The sequence below is a fragment of the Erpetoichthys calabaricus genome, chromosome 17 (genome assembly GCF_900747795.2).
Source record: "Erpetoichthys calabaricus chromosome 17, fErpCal1.3, whole genome shotgun sequence".
NCBI classification, from domain to species: Eukaryota; Metazoa; Chordata; class Cladistia; order Polypteriformes; family Polypteridae; genus Erpetoichthys; species Erpetoichthys calabaricus.
The window spans coordinates 66,344,770-66,365,070 of NC_041410.2; the positions used below are offsets into that span (position 1 = coordinate 66,344,770).

General features: G+C 41.1%; 1 protein-coding gene across 4 annotated transcripts in view; it reads left to right on the forward strand.

Annotated features, from left to right (window-relative positions):
• chd2 (chromodomain helicase DNA binding protein 2) overlaps window positions 1-20,301 on the forward strand; it is a 261,689-nt gene that overhangs the window by 72,940 nt on the left and 168,448 nt on the right. For all 4 annotated transcript variants that reach the window (XR_007933712.1, XM_051920212.1, XM_028822994.2 and 1 more), the window contains 3 exons: window positions 14,907-15,132; window positions 15,235-15,335; window positions 19,509-19,553. Coding sequence is in view for 3 of the 4 variants with exons in the window: in XM_051920212.1 (XP_051776172.1) it covers window positions 14,907-15,132; window positions 15,235-15,335; window positions 19,509-19,553 (372 nt within the window). In the remaining variant the exon portion in view is untranslated. The remainder of the gene's footprint in view (window positions 1-14,906; window positions 15,133-15,234; window positions 15,336-19,508; window positions 19,554-20,301) is intronic.

A 20,301-nucleotide genomic window follows, 5' to 3' on the forward strand; every position in this document is an offset into this window, starting at 1 on the left:
CTAGTGGTAAATGACAAAATGTAGGCATAAACTATATAATGTATGAAGCCTGAAGTCCAAATATCAAAGAAACACTTTTACAAAAGGTACAAATATAACAGAACAAGTGCGCTTTTATTCAAAAATATAACTGCCGTGGCGCAACGGTATCAGCTACTGACTGGAAATCAAAAGGTCACGAGTTCGATCCCACACGACTCCATTTTAAGAAGTGAACTGCTTTTATTCTTACTATTTTAGAATAAAAATATACATTTGATTTCAGCCCCTCCTTTAACCGTCACCTTATCGTGGTGGAGGGGTTTTGCGTGTCCCAATGATCCTAGGAGCTCTGTTGTCCGGGGGCTTTATGCCCCTGGTAGGGCCACCCAAGGCAAACTGGTCCTAGGTGAGGGATGAGACAAAGAGCGGTTAAACAAACCTCCTATGAAGAAAAACAATTTTGGACGGCGTTTTCCCTTGCCCGGACGCGGGTCACCAGGGCCCCACTCTGGAGCCAGGCCTGGAGGTGAGGCTCGATGGCGAGCGCCTGGTGGCCCGGGCCTGCACCCATGGGGCTCGGCCGGGGCACAGCCCGAAGAGGCAACGTGGGTCCCCCTTCCCATGGGCTCACCACCTATGGGAGGGGCCAAGGAGGTCGGGTGCAGTGTGAGTTGGGTGGTGGCCGAAGGCGGGGGACCTTGGCGGTCCGATCCTCGGCTACAGAAACCTGGCTCTTAGGACGTGGAAATGTCACCTCTCTGAAGGGGAAGGAGCCTGAGCTAGTGCGCGAAGTTGAGAGGTTCCGGCTAGAGATAGTCGGACTCACCTCGACGCACAGCTTGGACTCTGGAACCAATCTCCTTGAGAGGGGCTGGACTCTCTACCACTCTGGAGTTGCCCCCCGGTGAGAGGCGCCGAGCAGGTGTGGGTATACTTATTGCCCCCCCAACTTGGAGCCTGTACATTGGGGTTTACCCCGGTGGACGAGAGGGTAGCCTCCCTTCGCCTTCGGGTTGGGGGGACGGGTCCTAACTGCTGTTTGTGTGTATGCACCGAACAGCAGTTCGGAGTACCCACCCTTTTTGGAGTCCCTGGAGGGGGGTGCTAGAGGGCATACCTTCTGGGGACTCCCTCGTTCTGCTGGGAGACTTCAATGCTCACGTGGGGCAATGACAGTGAGACCTGGAAAGGGCGTGATTGGGAGGAATGGCCCCCCTGATCTGAACCCGAGCGGTGTTTTTGTTATTGGACTTCTGTGCTCGTCACGGATTGTCCATAACGAACACCATGTTCAAGCATAGGGGGTGTTCATATGTGCACTTGGCACCAGGACACCCTAGGCCTCAGTTCGATGATCGGACTTTGTGGTCGTGTCGTCGGACTTGCGGCCACATGTCTTGGACACTCGGGTGAAGAGAGGGGCGGAGCTGTCAACTGATCACCACCCCTGGTGGTGAGTTGGCTTCGATGGTGGGGGAGGATGCCGGTCAGGCGTGGTAGGCCCCAAACGTGTTGTGAGGGTCTGCTGGGAACGTCTGGCAGAGCCCCCTGTCAGAAGTAGCTTCAACTCCCACCCTCCGGCAGAACTTCGACCACATCCCGAGGGAGGTGGGGGACATTGAGTCCGAATGGGCCATGTTCCGTGCCCTCTATTGTTGAGGCAGCTGACCGGAGCTGTGGCCGTAAGGTGGTCGGTGCCTGTCGTGGCGGCAATCCCCGAACCCGCTGGTGGACACCGGCGGTGAAGGATGCCGTCAAGCTGAAGAAGGAGTCCTACAGGACCCTTTTGTCCTGTGGGACCCCGGAGGCAGCTGATAGGTACCGGCAGGCCAAGCGGAATGCGGCTTTGGTGGTTGCTGAGGCAAAAACTCGGGCGTGGGAGGAGTTTGGGGAGGCCATGGAGAATGACTTTCGGACGGCTTCGAGGAGATTCTGGTCCACCATCCGGCGTCTCAGGAAGGGGAAGCAGTGCAGTGTCAACACTGTATATGGTGGGGATGGTGCGCTGCTGACCTCGACTCGGGACGTTGTGGGTCGGTGGAGGGGAATACTTCGAAGACCTCCTCAATCCCATTAACATGCCTTCCAATGAGGAAGCAGAGCCTGGGGGACTCAGAGGTGGGCTCCCCCCATCTCTGGGACTGAGGTCACCGAGGTGGTCAAAAAACTCCTTGGTGGCAGGGCCCCTGGGGGTGGATGAGATACGCCCGGAGTTCCTCAAGGCTCTGGATGTTGTAGGACTGTCTTGGCTGACACGCCTCTGCAACATCGCATGGACATCAGGGACAGTGCCTCTGGATTGGCAGACCCGGGGTGGTGGTCCCCCCCTCTTTAAGAAGGGGGATCGGAGGGGTGTGTTCCAACTACAGAGGGATCACACTCCTCAGCCTCCCTGGAAAAGTCTATTCAGGGGTCCTGGAGAGGAGGGTCCGTCGGATAGTCGAGCCTCGGATTCAGGAGGAACAGTGTGGTTTTCGTCCTGGTCGCGGAACAGTGGACCAGCTCTATACCCTTAGCAGGGTCCTGGAGGGTGCATGGGAGTTTGCCCAACCAGTCTACATGTGTTTTTGTGGACTTAGAAAAGGCATTCGACCGTGTCCCTCGGGGAATCCTGTGGGGTGTACTCCGAGAGTATGGGGTACCGGCCCCCCTGATAAGGGCTGTTCAGTCCCTGTACGATCGGTTGCCAGAGCTTGGTCCGCATTGCCGGCAGTAAGTCGAACCCGTTTCCAGTGAGAGTTGGACTCCGCCAGGGCTGCCCTTTGTCACCGATTCTGTTCATAACTTTTATGGACAGAATTTCTAGGCGCAGCCAGGGTGTTGAGGGGGGTCCGGTTTGGTGGGCTCAGGATTGGGTCACTGCTTTTTGCAGATGATGTTGTCCTGTTTGCTTCATCAGGCCGTGATCTTTAGCTCTCTCTGGATCGGTTCGCAGCCGAGTGTGAAGCGGCTGGGATGAGAATCAGCACCTCCAAATCCGAGACCATGGTCCTCAGCCGGAAAAGGGTGGAGTGCCCTCTCAGGGTAGGTAGCGAGATCCTGCCCCCAAGTGGAGGAGTTCAAGTATCTCGGGGTCTTGTTCACAAGTGAGGGAAGAATGGAGCGTGAGATCGACAGGCGGATCGGTGCGGCATCCGCAGTAATGCGGGCATTGCATCGGTCTGTCGTGGTGAAAAAGGAGCTGAGCCGCAAGGCGAAGCTCTCAATTTACCAGTCGATCTATGTTCCTACCCTCACCTATGGTCATGAGCTATGGGTAGTGACCGAAAGAACGAGATCGCGAATACAAGCGGCTGAAATGAGTTTCCCTCCGCAGGGTGTCTGGGCTTTCCCTTAAAGATAGGGTGAGAAGCTCAGTCATCCGGGAGGGGCTCAGAGTAGAGCCGCTGCTCCTCCGCATCGAGAGGAGTCAGATGAGGTGGCTCGGGCATCTGATCAGGATGCCTCCTGGACGCCTCCCTGGTGAGGTGTTCCGGGCACGTCCAACCGGGAGGAGGCCCCGGGGAAGACCCAGGACACGCTGGAGGGACTATGTCTCTCGACTGGCCTGGGAACGCCTTGGGATTCTCCCGGAAGAGCTAGAAGAAGTGGCCGGGGAGAGGGAAGTCTGGGCATCTCTGCTCAAGCTGCTGCCCCCCGCGACCCGACCTCGGATAAGCGGGAGACAATGGATGGATGGATTTGATTTCAGTTTGTAACAGCCGGTGTAATTTATGATACTTGTAAAGGTTAGCCTTGTTTTTTTTTTTTTAGTTCAGTTTCATTCTCTTCATTCTACCCTACCCCCCCCTCCCCATCTGACACTGCCTGTTTTCACATAAAGACACGCTATAGCTCAAATGTTATTTATTTGGATCACATAAAGAAATGTTATAGCTCGCATGTTTATTTATTTGGATCACATAAAGACGCGCTATAGCTCGCATGTTATTTATTTGGATCACATAAAGACGCGCTATAGCTCGCATGTTATTTATTTCGCCAAACGCTACACCTTCCAGATCTAAACACTAGCGTGGTGTATGTGCCAAAAAAAAGTCTAACTGCATTCTCGTACCATTGCTCGCATACTAAAGTGTTGGCAGGTATTTTTTGTGACATTACACGTGCAATTTGCGATCATGCTCTTGACAATCAAACAGAGGAAGCTCTGCAGTTCACTTGTGACTTTATGCTGTAGATCTGGCTCTTACATACAAAGTACGTGTGCATGTGCCCAAAAACATTAACATTTATATGTTACTTACATAAAAGCCAGATCTAATGTTATTTACCTATTTACCTTGAGTTATTTACTTACATGACGAGGGTTCTACATCAGATCAAGAATGTACTTTTGCCATCGCTGTTCTTTGTATATGTACATGAGAAGCTCTGCACTTGTGACTTTACGCTGTAGGAAATAAGTAAATAAATAAAGGTAAATAGGTAAATCGAATGTTATTTACCTTGAGTTACTTACTTACATGACGACGGTTCTACATCGGATCTGGCTTTTGTGTAAGTAACATATAAATATTAATGTTTTGGGCACATGCACCGTCCTTTGTATGTAAGAGCCAGATCTACAGCGTAAAGTCATGAGTGCAGAGCTTCCCATGTACATATACAAAGTACAGCGATGGCAAAAGTGCATTCTTGATTCGATGTTGAATCGTCGGCATTAGTTGAGTGTACCTCTGTTATAGCGCGTCTATGTGAAAACAGCAGTGTCAAATGCACGGAGTGGGGGTTTGGGGGGAGTTGGGAACGTGAACCGCGGCAGAGAGTAAAGGAATAGAAAAAAACAAAGCTAACCTTTACAAGTATCATAAATTACACCGGCTGTTACAGACTGGGAATCAAATGTATGTTTTTATTCTAAAATAGTAAGAATAAGAGCAGCTCAGTTCTCAAAACCAACTTGGCTGGGATCGAACCCGTGAAGCTTTGATTACAAATCAGCAGCTGATAACTGTTGCACCACCGAAGCTGTCGTAGGCAACTGCGTGTCCAATGTCGCAGGTAAACGCGGGTTGTTTTCCTGCAGCTATATTTTTGAATAAAAGAGCATTTGTTCTGTTATATTTGTACCTTTTGTGAAAGTGTTTCTTTGATATTTGGAATTCAGGCTTCACACATTATATCATGTCTACATTTTGTCAATTATTACAAAAACATGAAAAACGTTTCTGTTTTAACGATGTGTTTACATAGATCGTTGTAGACACGGAACACACATGAAATGCATGTGTTCCAAATAACGATATAGAATTTATAAAAGGTGTCATTTTGCTTGACTTCTCACTCTATACAACTCCAAGCAACTGACACGCAGGTAAACAGATTTGAGCTGAGAAAACTGTGTGGGGTGGGGGATGTGATAGTAGGATGCTTGCTGCTTACTGCTTATCAACACATTTACAGGACAAAAGACGCTAATTGGAGAAGTGTGAAGCGATTTAAGGTGGGACGGATCTACGAGTTTTTTCGTAGGCTGTGGTAATTCTAGTGTTAAAGGCCTGAATACTGAATATGAGATTTCAGTTTTTGATTTTTAACAAGTTTGCAAACCTTTCTGTAAATATATTTTCACTTTGTCATCATGGGTTATTGAGTGTAGTGTGATGGACAAAAATGGAAAATTTGTCCGTTTAAAATTAAATGTACAACACAATAAATTGTGCAGAAAGTGAATTGGTCTGAATACAGTGCGCGCAAAAGTATTCAATCCCTTTGAACGTCATCATAATTTTCTGCATGACAAAAGGTTTGTATACATATTTATCCATTCAGTATTATTTAATGTGAACTCTTATGCTGTAACTCGATAGATAGATAGATAGATAGATAGATAGATAGATAGATAGATAGATAGATAGATAGATAGATAGATACTTTATTAATCCCAAGGGGAAATTCACATTTCAAGATAGTACCATATATACTCGTGGATAAGTAAGTCTGGACTTGATTTTACCATATAATTTCTGGTATTTTATAATGTCAGTCGTATAAGTCGAATGCGGAAAACTCATGCTATTGGTCGAAGAGATTATGATATGCTAACACCCACGGAGCACATTGCTTTTTTTTTTTTTTATGTGGGTGCGGCAATGCGCCGTGTCACCGCATGCTGCTAACTTCTCTCTCTGTTGTACCTACGTGACCACATGGTAATAACAAAATTATTCTGGAACAACGTTTGCACTGATTTGTGTTTTTGGTATCTCACACCCTCATACACCTTTATCGTAAGAGCATCCCTTATCTATGATGGAGCATTTGATCAGAAGAAAATATGAAGCTGGATTTAAATTTAACGTCGTTGAAGTAGCGAAAGAAATTGGTAACTGAGCTGCTGCAACAAAATTCGATGTGTCTGAGAAACTGATGCGAGATTGGAGGAGACAAGAAGATGTAAAAAAAAAAAAAATTAAGTGTCACATTTTTGAACGGGCATATAAGTTGGGGTCTGATTTTATGATAGATTTTTCGGATTTCAAGACCTGACTTATACATGAGTATGTACAGTCATGGCCGAAATTATCGGCACCCCTGGAATTTTTCTTGAAAATGTACCATTTCTCCCAGAAAATTGTTGCATTTACAAATGTTTTGGTATACACATGTTTATTTCCTTATGTGCATTGGAACAACACAAAAAAACAGAGAAAAAAAGCCAAATCTGACATCATTTCACACAAAACTCAAAAACCGGGCTGGACAAAATTATTGGCACCCTCTACTTAATATTTGGTTGCACGCCCTTTGGAAAAAATAACTGAAATCAGGGGCTTCCTATAACCATCAACAAGCTTGTTACACCTCTCAACTGGAATTTCCGACCACTCTTCTTTTGCAAACTGCTCAAGGTTTCTCAGATTTGAAGGGCGCCTTCTCCCAACAGCAATTTTGAGATCTCTCCATAAGTGTTCAATCGGATTTAGATCCGGACTCATTGCTGGCCACTTCAGAACTCTCCAGCGCTTTGTCTTCAACCATTTATGAGTGCTTTTAGAGGTATGTTTGGGGGCATTGTCCTGCTGGAACACCCATGATCTCTGACGCAGACCCAGCTTTCTGACACTGGGCCCTACATTGTGCCCCAATATCTTTTGGTAGTCTTCAGATTTCATGATGCCTTGCACACAGTCATGGCATCCAGTGCCAGAGGCAGCAAAACATCCCCAAAACATCTTAGAACCTCCACCATGTTTGACTGTAGGTACTGTGTTCTTTTCTTCGTAGGCCTCATTCTGTTTTCTATAAACAGTACAATGATGAGCTTTACCAAAAAGCTCTACCTTGGTCTCATCTGTCCACAAGATGTTCGCCCCAGAAGGATTTTGGCTTCCTCAAGTACATTTTGGCAAACTCCAGTCTGGCTTTTTTATGTTTCTGTGTCAGCAGTGGGGTCCTTCTGGCTCTCCTGCCATAGCTTTTTCATTTCGTTCAGATGTCGACGGATAGTTCGAGCTGACACTGTTGCACCCTGAGTCTGCAGAACAGCTTGAATATGTTTTGAAGTTGATTGGGGTTGTTTATGCACCATTTGGACTATCCTTCATTGCAGACTTTTATCAATTTTTCTCTTCTGTCCATGTCCAGGGAGATTAGCTACAGTGCCATGTGTTGTGAACTTCTTGATTATGTTGTGCATAGTGGACAAAGGAGCATGAAGATCTCTGGAGATGGACTTGTAGCCTTGAGATTGTTGATATTTTTCCACAATTTTTGTTCTGAAGTCCTCAGACAATTCTCTGCTCTACTTTCTGTTCTCCATGCTTAGTGTGGCACACTCAGACACAGAACAGAAAGGTTGAGTCAACTTTTCTCCATTTTAACTGGCTTCAGGTGTGATTGCTATATTGCCAGCACCTGTTTCTTGCCACAGGTGAGTTCAAACGAGCATCATATGCTTGAAATAAAATGATTTACCCACAATTTTGAAAGGGTGCCAATAATTTTGTCTGGCCCATTGTTTGGAGTTCTGTGTGACATGATGTCAGATTTGGCTTTTTTCTCTGTTTTTTTGTGTTGTTCCAATGCACATAAAGGAAATAAACATGTATATACAAAAACATTTGTAATTGCAATAATTTTCTGGGAGAAATGGTGCATTTTCTGGGAAAATTCCAGGGGTGCCGATAATTTCGGCCATGACTGTACAGTATATTTCCAAAGTAAAAGTAGATAACTGAAAAAGAAAACTCAAAAGTTTGTGTTTGCAGAAGTATGTAAACCTTTCTGCTTTGGAAGCTCCAAGTTTATGCAATTGACAAATTAATCACAAATGACAGAAAGGTGATAGTCATTTGAGTATAATTAAACATAATTAGGTACTACTTATGAGAGTCTCTGACTGTACTGTCACTATAGTTTCTGAATCCACTATGAAAGGTGCTATTGACAAAAGAATTTGTGAGAGATGTTAGTTGTCTGTGGTTTGGGCAGTTCCTGTTTTAAAAATGGTACCAGAAAAGTGTTCCACAAATGGTTATTTTCTTGGTGAATGGATGTCATTGGCATATTATGTTGGAGTCAGATTGTCCCTAACAAGCAGTGAAACTGATTAGCTTCTGAGAAGATTGGACCCAACACCGTGACATCAGCACAAAATGTTGTCTAGATGAGGGAGAAGAAATAAAGATGACCTGATGGCTATCCAAGCTGCTTGTGCCTGGCAAAATTTCAAATGCAGCTGGTAATGTCGTGTGGTCAATGGCATATTTTGTAAAGCTACTTTTTAAAGATGCCATGAGTTTTTTTATGTAATATTAACCATTAGACTGCCTTCACCTTATATTAGGGACAGCATTCTTGAAAGGATCCACAGTAGCAGTATCTTGTGAATTTCCCATCGGGATTAATAAAGTATCTATCTATCTATCTATCTATCTATCTATCTATCTATCTATCTATTATCTATCTATCTATCTATCTATCTATCTATCTATCTATCTATCTATCTATCTATCTATCTATCTAAACCTGACAATTAATGTTTACTTCTGTTACTGGAATATTTACATGTTTCTTGATGCTGTTGAGATGAGTAATGCTATCTTAGCAAAAAAAAGAACAAGCTTTTCATCTGAAAAATTCTTTATCATTATGTGCCTGGAAACCCTTTGTCATCTGTTAATTACTATGTGTAGCTGTTATGTTGGTAATAACTCATTTCCATTATTACACTGTGGTTGTTCCGAATTAACAAGCTAATTAAATGGGCAGACTCAGTTATGGGACACACTTTGCACCACCTGCAGGTCATTGCAAAGGAGAGAATTAAAACAAAACTGAGTACTATTATGAACAATGCTGCACATTCTCTCTCTGAAACACTAACACAGAGTACTTTCAGCCAACGAATTATTCAGCAGAACTGTGACAGGAAACGCTCCTCGGGCTCCTTCATACCCACAGCAATACACCTGAATTATACCTCACTTTGATTGTGATTGCCAAATCAGAAGTTTTCTTTTTTTTAAATTTTTTCTTCATTTCTAGTCATGCTGGTGTGTGTTCAGCCCATAGTTTGTGTGTGTGTATATGTGTGTATATATATATATATATATATATATATATATATATATATATATATATATATATATATAATATATATATATACACACACACACAGTGCATCCGGAAAGTATTCACAGCGCATCACTTTTTCCACATTTTGTGATGTTACAGCCTTATTCCAAAATGGATTAAATTAATTTTTTTCCTCAGAATTGTACACACAACACCCCATAATGACAACGTGAAAAAAGTTTACTTGAGGTTTTTGCAAATTTATGAAAAATAAAAAAACTGAGAAATCACATGTACATAAGTATTCACAGCCTTTGCTCAATATTTGTCGATGCACCTTTGGCAGCAATTATAGCCTCAAGTCTTTTTGGATATGATGCCTCAAGCTTGGCACACCTAGCCTTGGCCAGGTTTCGCCCATTTCTCTTTGCAGCACCTCTCAAGCTCCATCAGGTTGGATGGGAAGCGTCGGTGCACAGTCATTTTAAGATCACTCCAGAGATGTTCAATCGGATTCAAGTCTGGGCTCTGGCTGGGCCACTCAAGGACATTCACAGAGTTGTCCTGAAGCCACTCCTTTGATATCTTGGCTGTGTACTTAGGGTCGTTGTCCTGCTGAAAGATGAACCGTCGCCCCAGTCTGAGGTCAAGAGCGCTCTGGAGCAGGTTTTCATCGAGGATGTCTCTGTACATTGTTGCAGTCATCTTTCCCTTTATCCTGACTAGTCTTCCAGTCCCTGCCGCTGAAAAACATCCCCACAGCATGATGCTGCCACCACCATGCTTCACTGTAGGGATGGTATTGGCCTGGTGATGAGCGATGCCTGGTTTCCTCCAAATGTGATGCCTTGCATTCACACCAAAGAGTTCAATCTTTGTCTCATCAGACCAGAGAATTTTCTTTCTCATGGTCTGAGAGTCCTTCAGGTGCCTTTTGGCAACTCTAGACGGGCTGCCATGTGCCTTTTACTAAGGAGTGGCTTCCATCTGGCCACTCTACCATATAGGCCTGATTGGTGGATTGCTGCAGAGATGGTTGTCCTTCTGGAAGTTCTCCTCTCTCCACAGAGGACCTCTGGAGCTCTGACAGAGTGACCATCGGGTCCTTGGTCACCCTCCCTGACTAAGGCCTTTCTCCCCCAATCGCTCAGTTTATAGATGGCCGGCCAGCTCTAGGAAGAGTCCTGGTGGTTTCGAACTTCTTCCACTTACGGATGATGGAGGCCACTGTGCTTATTGGGACCATCAAAGCAGCAGAAATTTTTCTGTAACCTTTCCCAGATTTGTGCCTCGAGACAATCCTGTCTCGGAGGTCTACAGACAATTCCTTTGACTTCATGCTTGGTTTGTGCTCTAACATGAACTGTCAACTGTGGGACCTTATATAGACAGGTGTGTGCCTTTCCAAATCATGTCCAACCAACTGAATTTCCCACAGGTGGACTCCAATTAAGCTGCAGAAACATCTCAAGGATGATGAGAGGAAACACTATGCACCTGAGCTCAATTTTGAGCTTCATGGCAAAGGCTGTGAATACTTATGTACATGTGCTTTCTCAATTTTTTTATTTTTAATAAATTTGCAAAAGCCTCAAGTAAACTTTTTTCATGTTGTCATTATGGGGTGTTGTGTGTAGAATTCTGAGGAAAAAAAATGAATTTAATCCATTTTGGAATAAGGCTATAACATAATAAAATGTGGAAAAAGTGATGCGCTGTGAATACTTTCCGGATGCACTGTATGTCATCAGGACCAATGGCCTTTCCATTTTTCATCCTAATTCATAGCTGTCCTTACTTCCTCCTTGCTAATCCATTGCACTTCCTGATTAACTATCTCCATATCATCCAGCCTCTTCTCTCTCTCGTTCTCTTCATTCTTTAGCCTCTCAAAGTACTCTTTTCATCTGCTCATTCGGGTGCACTGTATATATATTTGTGTTTCTAACTATTGATGTATTTATTTAAAGTTCTCCTTTAAAAACCCAAATTTCCCCCAGGGACAAATAAAGTTCTATTAATCTGATACAGAATTTGTATATATTAGAGTTTATTGATTCATTGACCTTTATTGCAATTAATATTGAACATTTCATTAATATATTTCACTTAATATAGTGGTTGTAGTGTACTTTATTGGGGTGGAATGTGAATAGATTTCTGAGCTTGGTTTCATGAGTTGTATCACATCTTCAAAAATTATTTAGCAATGGAGTGTTACATTACCAGGGATTTAAGTGATAATATACATTGTCATTTAATGTATTGTTTTATTTAAGTCCAAGGAACATGTATTATTTATATTTTGCTCTGATATGTAAGGTTTAGGGCGGCACGGTGGCACAGCGGTAGCGCTGCTGCCTCACAGTTAGGAGACCTGGGTTCGCTTCCCAGGTCCTCCCTGCATGGAGTTTGCATGTTCTCCATGTGTCTGCGTGGGTTTCCTCCGGGTGCTCCGGTTTCCTCCCACAGTCCAAAGACATGCAGGTTAGGTGCATTGGCGATCCTAAATTGTCCTACTGTGTGCTTGGTGTGTGTGTGTGTGCGCCCTGCGGTGGGCCGGCACCCTGCCCGGGGTTTGTTCTTGCCTTGCGCCCTATGTTGGCTGGGATTGACTCCAGCAGACCCCAGTGACCCTGTAGTTAGGATATAGCGGGTTGGATAATGGATAGATGGATGTAAGGTTTATGGAGAACTGTTAGAAAGAGATTAAACTTTTAATGCAAAATGTGTTGGATGTGCCTGTGTTCCTCAAGAATTGGTAAACCTTGGTAGTGGGTCGCCAAAACTGTTTACACACATCCGTTATATTTTAGTTCTGATATTAATTGTAGTTTTAGTTTTATTTTATTTTATAAAATTAATTTTTATTTTTATTTCATTCTAGTTTTCAGTGGAGTCAACAATTTTTATTTTTATTTAGTTCTGTGTTTAAAATGTTAGTTTTTATTTGTTTAGTTCTGACTTTTTTCATAATATTAGTACAATTTTAGTTTCTTTTCTGTTGCAAGACCACAAATGCTGGCTATGTTTCAGTCAACAAAATACATTCTTAATCTATAATGCCGTTAAACACAGCTTGACTATCAATGATGAAACAGATTAAGTGGCCTAATGAGCATAGTTAGTAAGATCAAATGTTTCGACCCAAGAAGCCAGTCTGTGCAGGCACATTGCTGTTAAGTTTTAAACAAGCACGCATTTCGAGAGATATTTTCATGTTGCAAACGACGTCCATTGCACAGATAGCCACATAGTGAAAATATTCGGTCAACAAGCGCCTGTAATACAGGTGCACAGACAAGTTCCTCGGCTACTGGCGCAAACAGACTGCATGTAGTCAATTTCTGCTGCTGGTACTGAAGCAGTGACGTGCGGTGAGATTCATGGCTGGAGAGGCAGTGACTCTCTAGATTCGGAGTTACAAATATATGAACCCAAATGAGTAGCTTATTCACAATTCAATTGGCAGCATGCACATTGACTACTGGTTATGTTTCATATCTCCTCAGCATTTTACACACAGATAGGTAAGGTACATATTTGGCTAAGAAAGAACGTTACATTTATTGCGGCGAGAGAGAGCGCATTTGCTTTGCACCCTCCATGTGTTCTAAATTTGCTTTTGCAATTTCACAATTCATACTCATTCAATACAAATGAAAGTAGAGAGTGGTGTACAAAAAAACAGATTTCAATTTTGACCTTCATTGAAATATTTAGTTGTTTTGAAAAGCTTTTAATTCTGATGCTTTAATCAATTTTAATGCAGACTGTTCAACAAAAGGGTAACAAGGAAAACAAAAGAATATTTTATTTAAGGGTCAAAATTTAGTTTTTAAATATTGGATTTTTTTCTTAATCTGATCCCATTTTTTGTAAAATCCTATCCTTTTCCACGAAATCTCTTTCACTTTCTTGTAAAAGTCCTCCCTCCTTATTTTCCTTTAGTTTTAAAAGTCTTAATCTTACATTTTGGCAGTCAGTCGGAACAAAAAATAAAAATAACTGGACCGCTGCAGTACACTTGACTTTCTGATATCGCTAACTTATTGGCACCAAGAGCCTCTGCGTAGAAGAATAGCAGTAACAAGCACCTGTTGGGCTCACATCTCCCCCTTTGGCGCGGCACGGTACAGTCTGCCTCACGTTGTGCCTTTTCACTGCGGTTTTATGTCTGATTAGCAAGACTGGATATGTCACACACATTCATTAAAGATATTAGCCAGACTGTGGAAAGTCAGGGTGTATAATAAACGCATGTGCAAACATTATGTTGGCGACATACAGAAAGACAGCAACAGGCATGTGCCAATTGCATGCATGAACCCAGTGAGTGAGGAACAGTACAGTCTGAGGTGAGGTGAGGCTCGTCTCGTCGCTGCCGCACCTCGTGTTTCTCACCTATATTTTGATCAGAAAATGTGCAAATTCAGTGATTTTGACTATAACAATTATCAAAATTATTGGAATTATACAGAAAACAAATTTATAGCACAGACCAGTGGACAAATTTATTTTATGTTATCATTATTAGTTTTTTTTACTTTTCATAATGACAGGTGAGACCATCATCCCTGTATGAAGTACAGTCATGGTGCCAGAGAAGTGCTGGATTTCTGCTAAGTAATGATCCAGCTGGGTCTGCACTGAAACTCCAAGACTCTTTTCTTCTTCTCAAATGCTACATTTGCTTTTATTATCATCTGCGCTGTATTTCCACACATTACTTTCTCCCTTTCTACCGGCAAAAATCTGTGCAAAACTCACCATTGTCAACCACAAGTGCTTACTGCTTCAACTCAACAAGCCAAATGTGCTCAACAAACAACAGTCCTTTACGGAAGTTACGCTACGTGACTATAGTAAGCCCAAGTTACAAGATCATCGCATAGTGAACAGCACAATGTAACTGAACGCTCAGGATCAATCTACAAATAACTCGTCTGCACAACTGAAACGGATTGAACGAAAATGCAATTGCTGTTTTTTTCGTTTTTACTCAGTTTTCGTTCTTGCTTTAGTTCGTTCACATATCAGTAATTTTTATTTTTTATTTAGTTTTAGTTTCTCTGTTTGCCTTAATCTCAGTTCTCGTTCTTGTAAAACGAAAAACAATATTTTTAGTTCTAGTTCTTGTTTTCATTAACGAAAATATCACTGACACACATTATATTTGAACATTGTAATTAGAAGCTACAGATGTTTAACTTTCAAGTTCCTGAGTTAGTACAAAAGACGTTACTTAATATGAGTAGATAAACACATCAGCACATAATTGAATCAGTATGAAATGTTTGTATATCACTAAAATGGTACTTTAGTTTGGGGGAAAAAGGAATGTCACTGGTCTAAATGAATAGCAATCATTAGTTCTTTTTCAAAAATGTTGTGTTTTTCAGCTACAGGCGCAACTACTACAGTTTATGCTGTAGAAGCTAATGGAGATCCCAATGCCGATTTTGATCTGCAGAATGAAGAAGGGGAAGTTCACTACCTCATAAAATGGAAAGGCTGGTCTTACATTCATGGTACTTGGGAAAGCATAGATTCTCTGACTCAACAGAAAGTAAAGGGTCTGAAAAAGCTAGAGAACTTTAAGAAAAAAGATGAAGAAATAAAGCAATGGTATGATGAGCTGCATATATTACTTAATGGGAAATAAAAGTTCTTTGTCTCTATGCATGTGGTTGTCCTTAATGCTGTCACCAATTTTTTTTTACACTGCAGGCTTTCAAAAGCATCTCCTGAAGATATTGAGTACTACAATTGTCAACAAGAGTTGACAGTTGATTTAAATAAGCAGTACCAGATTGTTGAAAGAGTTATAGGTGAGAGATTAAATTCACTTTCTTTCCTTATCTGTGGTTACCCTGGTTGAAAATAATAGCCAGTATTGATTGTCATATTTTTATGGTTCTAAAGTTGATTAAATTGTCTATTTTTATTTTGTACAAATGTTGATGTTGATAAGACCCCAACAAAAGGGGAGAAATTAGGAAATGAATATTTTGTTCATTTTAGGGGAGGTTTTTTTTTTTTATTAAAATATGTTTGTGCATTGTATTCCTTACTTAAGACCACTTTTTAATGTTACCCCAAGAATCACAGTTAATTTGCATAGCATAAAGCTGAAGGAGCTTTAAATTGTAAAGAGGGGAAATCCAGAAAATTTTAGAGAAGTGAAAGGATTATGTGAATGGACACTTGGCCAACTAAAATATACAGGAAATTGTTTATATGAGGACTTGCATAAAGCAATGCATTGAGTGGAGACAGATTGTCTAAGAGAGAGAGAGAGAAGTGCTCTGGAGTGGGTGATGAGAAGATGGAGAAGAACATTACAGTCCACGTGATCTACAGCAAGTGATCATAACAATAGATAGAAAAGGGAAGAGAAAGAAGGATTAGAGAATCTGGTCTTTAGGGTTTGGATTGTCTAAAGTCCTTGGATCATGAAACAAGTTACCCAAGGAGTTAATACATAGGTTTGAGTGCCAATAGAGGGAATGGGAAATTTTGGAAAGGTCTAAGAATTAGTTCCATATTGCTCTTCATTTTTAAAGCATATGGAATAAAACGGCCTTTGGTAAATTGGAGAGATTTCATCTTCATAGTATTAAATTTACAATACATGAGGAGCCTACATTTAGTTCAGTGGGAAACCAGAATAAGAGTTCTATGGGAGAGTAGACCCAGGACTATACTTCATAGATGATGGTAACTGGGTGAGACACCTGCCTAGGGATCTTAAATGAATTTGTACGGAATGTCTTTAAGTGACATTTTCTAATGACCCCCCCACCACCTTCACTTTAGGCCAGTAATTAATGGAAGTGTGAACTTACAAGATTTATATGGGGTCATGATGTATATCTTTCAGATAAACAAGTTATTTATGAAAGAAAGTAAAAGATAGGGTCATGAACAGGTGAGAGGACTTAGCATCATTAAAATGCCATGATATTTAGATGTGGCAGTATCAATTATTAAGTTATATTTGTAATAATGCCAAAATATTGGAAGGAATTTTTAATGGAATGTTTGAAATAAGATTGGAATTGTGGCAAAGGCAATTCACAGGAATAGCGATGAGCGGGACGTTTCAGAGTTTCTCTTCTCCATGTGTTTGGTGAAATCACGGAAATATTCAGCAAATATCACAAACTCAAAAAAATTCATTTAAGTGAATGAGGAAGGAGGACTATTTTTCAGTGGATTATAATGGTGCAATAATATTTTAAGTGTCCATGGAGGCACTTAATTCAACTGTGTTGAATTGATTATTGTGGCCAAATATGTAATATGAGGTGTGAGGCAGTAGTGCTAACCACTGTACCATCGATACAACAAATTGCCACAAACTAGCAAATAGTAAATAAGATACAGATCATTGAGATTATAGAGGTCCACTCTGGGTGCACACTTTTTCCATGCAACATAGCAACGATGTAGAACTGGCATATTCCATTTTTTGAAGCTGTGGCTCCGGTACAGCAGGTATGTGTTTTTAGTTTCATATGTATCTGTGCATATATTTCACACTTTTTTCCATCAAGAAGGAATAAATGCCTTGTAAATAGTGATAAATCTTTTGTTTTAATTATTTCATAGTGTGCCCTGAGTTTTCTGATAAGCGGAGTGTGTTGGGTGTTGCTTTAAGGCTTGTTTTGAATGGTGGCTACAGCACCCTTCCCCCCTCCCAGTGCCGGAACTGAACCCATTCACAAACCACTCAATATCTGTATTCATAATATTGTCATTATGGTCAGCCAATGTACCCTTCAAATGATGACACTGCAAGTTTTTCTTTTTTTCTTTTTTTTATTTAAACAAATGCTGTGTGGAAGGCTGGTGTACTAAGCAGGCATGCCTGAAGGCAACAATCTGAAATTACAGTACACATGCATGAAAGTCCTGCATGTAGCTAGTACAGCTTTCTGATGTCATGCTGGCCTCGCAAATCATTATGACGCTGTGGGAAAACAATGATCACTTAAACCGACCGACCGACCGTCGAATTTTTAGGAAAACTAGGGGGCTTCGCTCGCCAGACCCCGTTTTTGTTTTTCCGGATACACACTTTTAAGATTTTTTTTTTCTTTGAATTGTTGCTGTTTCATTAGTTTCACTTATATTTCTGAACTTCTGTAAAAACAATATTTGGAATCTTTCGAGTCCCAATGTGCTGAATCTTTTAAATGAGATCAGTGAGACGTGTTTAATGACTTTGTACCATAATTCAGGATAGGTTTCTCTGTTTGGAATTTCAGCACAGACAAAACGATCTACATCATCAGCAGTTAATAATTTTTTTTTGCAAAGTAACCAATAAATGCATGTGAGGTAAACTCCGTTTTTGAAATTCTCATGAGTTAAACTTCAAAGCCTTACAATATTTACATACTTCTGACATATCACCTATGTCCATATAATTGACCTCTATTCGCCTTTTCGTTATTTCTCCGAGTAATAATTTCTCTTTCTTTGCGCTAATGCGATGTTTACTTTCTTTTTTTGACACTGTTGTTTTTTTCTGCTTTCATATTCTGTATCTTGCTCTGCATGTGTTTCACGCCTACGTTTTTTTTAGGCTTTTGAATTCCAGTTTTCATTATCTCTAACCTGCTCTGCATGTGTATAGCGCCAACATCCGGATTGGACATGCCTTTTTTTCTTCCACTTGTTCTGGGCTGATAATTACTTTGCTTATTTTCTGAATTTGCACCTAGATTATTCTTTTTCTTTTTTGTCTCTCCAATGCTTTTGAGTCTCTTTTCTCCACGCTGCTTTCTTCTTCGCTTAGTCGTCTATGTTTCGTCTATAACATATTGTCCTTATACTCTTTACATGCGCTGAGAGCCCTGGATCTGTGTGTGCTCAAAGCCAAAACATGACTAAGTGTGTTGCTGCCCGTACTCTTACTTGGTTGTAAGTAGGGCATGTCTTGCAAGAATTTCATGTTCTACGTCATCGTGAGATGGTCCTGGGTCAATCTCTTGGCACAAAGTCTCATGTTTAAGGTCCCTGCGAGACGCTCCGTGGCCAATCTGTTTAGTCTCACGGGTCTTTTAAGTGTCTTCCGTGATCTTAATGTGAAGATCATGTCTCGACGCCCTACTGTTTCTCTGCAGGATTTTTTTTTATAATAGAGAGATATTTGTCAAGCTAGGTTAGCAGTGAATACAGTATATTCGCGGTGAGAAACACTGGTGAATTTCATCAGTCAACACTACCTAGGAAACAAGAGATGATTTAGTGAAATACATTTGAAAGACGTGAAACTTTGTAGGTATCAAATTGCTTAAAATTAGAGTGGGTGCATCACCAACTAAAGCATGGATAGAGTGTGAATTAAACTAATTATACAGATGTATGGCTAAAATTTTGAGAGAGTGATTAAACAACAATGGAGACTGGGGACATCTTCGTGTATCACCTCTGAAAATTCTGAACTGATGAGATATGTCTGAACTTATGAGAATAATAGTGAGTTGGGAAACAACTATCAATAACATAAGTTGCTGGAGGGAGTCCAAGCTTCTGTGTGCACAGTTTTAAGAACAAATCCTGGGTAGAGCATTGCTCCATTGTTTGGCATACTCATTCTGTTTTAGTTTTATTTTGATTGTCAGCCTTAACGATGTGTTGTTTAGGTTGCCTTTTTTAATTCAAATTGTCCTTTGTGTAAGTAGAACCATGGGTATGTACGTATGTGAGTGACTCGTGCTTTACGTCTTGTGCTCCTAGAATAAGCTCTACCCCTTTAATCTCTACACGTCCAATACTACTGATAAATACCAGAATTGAATCAAGCAAATATGGAAATATAATATGATCAACCTAAGAGCATGTCTTTAGATTATAAGAGTAGCAAATGCAGCTTATTTCATTGTGTAATTTTATTGTTTTAGAACTTGAGTGTTGAACATTGTTATTTGTGATTTGCAACTACTTAATTTCTCCTTCAGTAAAGACACTGCACTTGTTTTTCTTTATTACAGCAATGAAGACAGGAAAATCATCACAGGGACACACTGACTTCCCCTGTAAGTTTTTCTTTTCTCAAAAGCTTAATTACATGAAAGAGTATATTTGCATGGATTTTTTATAGGGCTGTCAAACGATAAAATTTTTATTTGTTATTAATTGCAAAATGTCACTATACAATACAATACAGTTTATTTTGATATAGCCCAATATCACACAAGAAGTGCCGCAATGGGCTTTAACAGTCCCTGCCTTTTGACAACCCCCAGCCTTGACTCTCTAAGAAGACAAGGAAAAACTCCCAAAATAACCCTTGTAGGGGAAAAAAGGGACGAAACCTTGGGAAAGGCAATTCAAAGAGAGACACCTTTCCAGGTAGGTTGGCAGGCAGTGGGTGTCAAAAAAGGGGGTCAATACAATACACAGAACAGAACAATCTTCTTATATAATACGCTACCGTACCAGTCCGTTTGTCTGTCCAGGATTTTAAATCACCTGTAGCTTGCAAACTGTTTGAACTACATTGCAAAAAAACTTAGCCTAGAAATAAGATTTTGAATTTCAGGAGAAAATGACTTAATATTAGTGAAATTATCTGTCCATGCAGCAAGATAATTTTACTTGCCAAGAACTCTTAAAATAAGTTAGTTCCAGTCTAGAAATAAGAAAGCTGATAGGTGTTCAAAGGTTTGCAATAAGTAGAAAATGCTGTTTTTTAGAACAAATTACTTGAGATTAGACTTTCTATGGTGGAAATACACTGAATATTAGAAAATAATTTTTAATTCAGTTGTTTTGCATTCTTAA